The sequence below is a fragment of the Triticum aestivum genome, chromosome 7D (assembly GCF_018294505.1).
Source record: "Triticum aestivum cultivar Chinese Spring chromosome 7D, IWGSC CS RefSeq v2.1, whole genome shotgun sequence".
Classification (NCBI taxonomy): Eukaryota; Viridiplantae; Streptophyta; class Magnoliopsida; order Poales; family Poaceae; genus Triticum; species Triticum aestivum.
Window position 1 is genome coordinate 35682185 of NC_057814.1, and position 6000 is coordinate 35688184.

Sequence of the window (6000 nt, forward strand, 5' to 3'; positions counted from 1 at the left end):
ATTGTGCCCTTTGCTCTGCGTCATGGACGGATCGATGCTAGTGGCCAACCACACATCGCATAACAATTTGTCCTCCCACATGTTAAAACTTTCTCCTCTACCCCTCTTCTTTGGATCGGCCAGCAAATCATCCAGATCAAGGACCATCTCGTCGATGTTCTACTCCGGCTGCCCGGTGTACATGCCTGGCTGTTGGGCGTACACCTCCAGCTTGGAGTCATCTACTTGGCCTCCCTCGACATCGTCTTCACCTCCGTCCTGGATAATATCCAACAACTCCCTATATGCGTTGTCATATGGCGTTTCGCCCGTTTGAGACATACTGATGAAAAGCAAGCGGGCACCGAGCTAATCCACGCCTGGCGTCCACAGCTGGACAAGCTGCAGCGATGCCGAGTCGGTGAAATGGAGCACCGCCGCGTATATGTCGACGCAATACGACACGCAACCGACGGCGGAGGCCGGCGACTGCCGACCGAGCTGCTTAGCGACGTAAAAGTAGGGCGGCTGGTATTACCCCGGCCAGGGCGGCGTGTGCATGGATGACGATGGCGACGCCCTGAGGACGGGGCGTCGACCCGTTGGCTGGGCAGCTGAGGTTGCTGCCAGCCCACCCGAGTTCGAGTCTCGGCTCGGACGCGCGGTGCTCGCGGAGTTTCTCCTATAAAAAAATGCCAACAAGAGTTAACCCTTGGGTTGGTCTAATTTTTTTTTACGATGGCGACGCCCAGCATCCCCGCCCCTTGCACCCTGGCCCCGCCCCCGCCTGCACGCCGCCCTCTTGAAGCTTTGATACGGCGGGTTTGCGGTGTCGCCAAGTTGATATTGCCATGGCAAAAACAACAAAATCAGCACTCCAAAATGTTTTCAAAACTAAAAAAAATCAGAATCAGAAGGGAGTGCATATACATGCAGAGCTGTCTGTGTTCCAAGAATCAAAATTCAACAGATTCAAAGCACGCTTCTTCGCCGGCGCAATCATGGATTAGTCGCTCGACAAACTACGAGCCATGATAACCAACAAAGCTCTTTAATCCTACTGGTGTTTGTGGAGGAGCTGCTGCACCCTGAGCTCCAGCTCCCGGATCCTCGGCGCCCACTCGCGCCTTATCTCTATCGGCCTCGCCTCCCCCGCCACGACCTCATCCGCGGCCTTCGCGCCGCCGCCCTTCCCCTGCCGCCGCGCCGCCGGCCGCGCGGCGCCCGCACTCCGCTTGCTCTTCTTCTTGGCCTCCTTCGCCGCGGCCGCCCGCTGCAGCGCCCGCAGCACGTCCGACCCGCGCAGCTGCCCCCCGGGCGACTCCGGCGAGCCGGCCGCCCGTCGCCCCGGCCCCAAAGGCGGCGGCGACTCCTCCTCCTCCTCCGGCTCGTCTTCCTCCTCGTCACGCGCGTCCCCGAAGAAGCTCTCGTCGATGCCGTCCTCGTCGCCGCTCCCGCCGCTTCCGTCGTCGTCCCACGAGCGGTCCCGGCGCGCGCCTCCGCGGCGCGGCCTCGCCGAGACGGCGGTAAGCGCCCGCGCGCGCCGGCGTGGCACGGGGACGGCGACGCGCGGCTGTGGGTGGACGGGGAGGACACTGCAGCGTGCGGTGGAGAACATCGCACATCGAGGGTTGCTGGTGGCGCCCTGCATTATCTTCAGCATAGCCCCTAGGGCGCGCGCGCGCTCGACTATAAACAGAGCTCTCTGTTTTTATCTGCAGCAGCTGCTCTGCTCGACGTCTCCTCACTGACTCTGAGTCCACTGGCATTCAGACCAGAGCAGAGCGATGCTCGATGTCCATATCGAAGAAGAAACTCATGGCGCAATGCCTAGCTTTGACGCAGCACGATGACAAGAACGAATCATGCTTGAACCACCGAGAGATTAGAGATACCACCGAGAGATTAGAGATACACGTACGTATTAGCTACACTCTGCAAGATACAACCACAGTCGGTCTATGAACACATTTGCTACGACGAGCCGGCGGCGACGGGGACGGCCTCGTAGAGCTTGGCGAAGTAGAACTGGGTGGAGATGAAGCCCTTGTTCTTGACGCGCCAGCCGGCGGCGCGGAGCGCCTCCTCGATGTCCTTCTCGGAGTGGAGGTAGGCGCGCGTGGCCTTGGACGGGCCGGGGAACAGCTCGCCGACGCGCTTCAGCACGTCGAAGTAGAGCGTCTTGGGCGCGAAGCTGATGACCAGCCGCTTCCCGGCGAGGGAGGCGAGGTGGCGGATCATCTTCTGCGCCTCCTCCCGCGGGTAGTGGATGAGCACGTCCAGGCACACCACCACGTCGTACCGCCCCTCCAGGCTCTCCAGGTCCCGCACCTCGAACCGCGGCATGCGGAACCCCGGCGACGACGACGCGGCCGCCTGCGCCTGCCGCTGCGCCTCCGAGACCATGGCGGCGGAGATGTCGGACGCGAGCACGGAGGCCCCCGCGGAGGCCAGCGGGATGGAGAGCGACCCGGTCCCGCACCCGGCGTCGCACACCGTGGCGCCGGACAGGGGCACGTCCGGGGCGTCCCGCAGCATGGCCAGCGTGGCGGCCACCGTCTGCGCGTGGCCCTCCCGGATGTCCAGCTGCACGCGGTTCACGTCGTCCGTGGCCGGGTCGTAGATCCTGCGCCACCGCTCGAAGCCCGTGGAGTTGAAGTAGGCGCGCACCGCCTCCTTGTCCCCGCCGCCCACCGCCTCCGCCTGCGCCTTGCGCCGGCGCTCCGGGTCGGAGAGGGACACCGCGGCAGCCAGGGCCGCGGCCGCGGCCGCCGCGGCGGGCAGGGAGAGCCCCGGCAGGTCCGCGACCTCCGGCAGCGCCGAGGCGACGGTGAGGGGCTTGCGCTGCTGGTGAATGCGGAGCTGCGAGGACACAGAGTGGCACGGAATGGAGGGCGTGGGGGAGTGGAGGCGGGAGAGCGGCGCGGTGGAGACGGCGGCGCGCGCCATGGTCGGTCGGAGCGTGGAGGAGCAGCTGAATCTTCTTCGAGTGGTTCGCGGGTGCTGGAGCTGGGGATTTTGGGGATAGGGTTTTTGTGGATAGACCCTCAGAGGACCTACTAATTAGGATTGGGTTCTCTGTAGCTCATCTCGCCTCTTGCCGTCTTGCGCCACGTTAGGGGGGCGGCTCAGTACTGTGGCATTCTGGATTGGGTATTAGAAAGTTTTTATGAACTTGTTTAGAAAGGTTTTGGAGGCTTCCATTAGGGTTTTTCTCTTGTTTGTTTCTACGTGTTTTTTCATCGGGTTTTTAGTTTTTTTTCATTTTTACCTATTTAATTACATGTAAAAAAATCAAATATATTTTATACAATGTTTATACACAGAAGCATTTTTGTGATACACGTTAAATATTTTTCAAATACAAGATGAACATGTTTCTAGATTCTTCCTCCGTCCCAAAATAAGTGTCCCAACCTTAGTACCAATTTGTACTAAAGTTAGTACAAAGTTAAGACACTTATTTTTGGACGGAGGGAGTACATGTTTAAGTTTTTTTGAATACATCTTAAATATTTTTTAAATGCACATAAGTTTTGGTATGTATATGTTTTAAATATGTAAAAAACAATATTGTATAAGGTTTTCCTAAAATGCCATGAACATATTTTTGAAAGGCTTGAACATTCTGTAAATGTCATGAACATTTTTTGAATTGTAGGAAACTATTTTTTACATCGTATAGTCATCGTTAAGAAACGTTGTGAATAATTTTTTGAAGCATATGAAAACGCTTATATGTCACAACCATTTTTTGAATGGTACAAAAGTTTTTCCAAAATTACACGGACCCAATTTTGGAGTGAGTTTACTATTTTCTAAAATGTGTGGAATGTATTTAGCAGTTTTAAGTAAATTAATTTTTGTAGTATATGTATTTAGAATATTTAGAAACATAATAAATAAATAAATAACTTTTTTAGAAATAAATAAATGACTGAACGGAAACTAATGTACGTCCCTACATGTGTATTGTCTGGCTGACGACGTGCGGGTGTGTGGACGTGTGGTTATGAGACCGGCCTATGTAAAAAGCGCCAAAGGCGACGCTTAGATTTCATCCCTACTGTGACTACGTGACGCATGTGATAAGCAATCCAAACTATTCAAGAAGACTAGCCCTATTCAAGAAGACTAGTTTTATTCTATATGCTTGTGAGGTGGTATTCATTACACTGGTTTGTTCCATACATGCGCTGGTCTATTATTTTCTCTTTGTTTTTTGTCTTTTTTTTATTTTTCATATTTCTATAACGCTCTTTTGTTATTTCAATTTATTTTATATTATTATATTTCTTTTATTTTTTCAAATTTATTTTAAACTAGATAATTGCCCGTGCGTTGCAACGGGAGTATAAACATTCTAGTAGATGCACGTCTATTATTAGTTGTGCTAAAATCTGAGCAAGTTTTTGTATTCAATCGACATGATTGACCCGCCATCTTATTGTTAAGCACTTATTCGGTGAGAATTTATTGACTCACCAAAGAAAAGAATTTCTGTTTTGGTAAGTTAACACAATATGGGACAATTGACTCTATTTTAGAGAAAATCGATGGAAGGAAAATTAGAGATGGGAGGGAAAAATCAAGGAGGTGAAGGAAAGATGAGGAACATATATAAGGAAAGTTGGATGAATGAACGTATTTTAAACTAGATAATTGCCCTTGCATTGCAATGGGAGTATAAACATTCTGGTAGATGCACGTCTATTATTAAATTGTTGTGCTAAAATCTGAGCAAGTTTTTTATGCAATTGTAATGATTTACCTGCTATCTTATTGTTAAACACTTATTTGCTGAGAATTTATTGACTTACCAAAGAAAATAAGTTTTTGTTTTGGTAAGTTAATAAAACACGGGACAATTGACTCTGTTTTCCGGAAAAAACGATGAAAGGAAAAACATATATGGGAGGGAAAAATCAAAGAGGTGAAGGAAATATGAGGAAGATATACATGGAAGGTTGGACAAATGAGAGAATGGGAACCTTGCATTTTTTTAAGTAGTATACATATAAGATAGAGTTTTTTTTGTTTCTTTACGTATAGTTTATATTATTTTCATCGTCTATAGAAATAGTTAAAGAAATGTTTGTTGTGTATTTTAAAAATCCCATATCGTATGTCAAAAAATGGTTACCACGTATTTAAAAAATGTTCATTATATATTATAAAATATCTTTTGTGTATTTAAAAAGCAGATCACCTACTGCCCATCGGGTAATGAAAATCTTCATTGTATACTAAAATTTGTTCACCACATATCTAAAAATTGTGGATCACCGGCGCTCGGGGGTGGGTAGGGACACCACCGTCGCTAGCATTGCGGTGGGCAGTGAGAGCCCGGGCAGGTCCATGACCTTGGGCAGCCCAGGGCCGACTGTGAGGAGCTTGTGCTGCTGGTGAATGAAAAGATGGGAATGGCTATGGGACAGAGAGTGGCATGGGACAGAAGGCGTCGTGGAGTGGAGGCGGGAGAGTGGCCCGATGCAGACGGCGACACGCGCCATGGTCAGAGTGTGGAGGGAGAAGTTGAATCTTCTTCGAGTGGTCCGTGAGTGCTAGAGCTGGGGATTTTGGGGATAGCATTCTGTTTAGATACTTTCCTTGCAAATGTTGCAGAGACTGGACCACATGGGGAGTGTCTATGTGACGCCCAGAGCTAGTCCTAGCCACGGATCGCCTGCAGGGAGTTGGTACTGGGTGGGCCTAGTAACCGTGTTCCATATCATCCCGACAACACATCAACGTCAGACGTATTTTTTTTGTTTTTTCCGTCTATTTTTTCTTCACATTTTTGTTTGCGTTTTTTTGCTTTCTCAAATTTGCGTGTTTTAAATATTCAATATATATATACATATATATATATATATATATATATATATTAGTAATAAATATTTTACACTATATTTTTTAAAAATATTATACATTTAAAATGGTAAAGGTCTGCACAAACAATATTTGTGACAATTAAAATATGCCACCCATTGGTAAAAAAATGTATGTGGCATCTAGAAA

General features: G+C 49.5%; 2 protein-coding genes across 2 annotated transcripts; both read right to left on the reverse strand.

The window, feature by feature from the left end:
* Window positions 1-816: 816 nt before the first annotated feature.
* Window positions 817-1689, reverse strand: LOC123166962 (putative HTLV-1-related endogenous sequence). Its single transcript, XM_044584785.1, has one exon. It carries the CDS (start codon window positions 1640-1642, stop codon window positions 1037-1039), a length of 606 nt encoding a protein of 201 aa, XP_044440720.1. The 5' UTR covers window positions 1643-1689; the 3' UTR covers window positions 817-1036.
* Window positions 1690-1829: 140 nt separating this feature from the next.
* LOC123166960 (magnesium protoporphyrin IX methyltransferase, chloroplastic) lies at window positions 1830-3023 on the reverse strand. The gene has a single exon (XM_044584784.1). It carries the CDS (start codon window positions 2926-2928, stop codon window positions 1954-1956), a length of 975 nt encoding a protein of 324 aa, XP_044440719.1. The 5' UTR covers window positions 2929-3023; the 3' UTR covers window positions 1830-1953.
* Window positions 3024-6000: the final 2977 nt, after the last annotated feature.

What these genes read in the sequence shown, in the direction of transcription:
- LOC123166962 (XM_044584785.1), bottom strand. Translation starts at nt 1,642, where the DNA reads ATGCTGAAGATAATGCAGGGCGCCACCAGCAACCCTCGATGTGCGATG.
- LOC123166960 (XM_044584784.1), bottom strand. Translation starts at nt 2,928, where the DNA reads ATGGCGCGCGCCGCCGTCTCCACCGCGCCGCTCTCCCGCCTCCACTCC.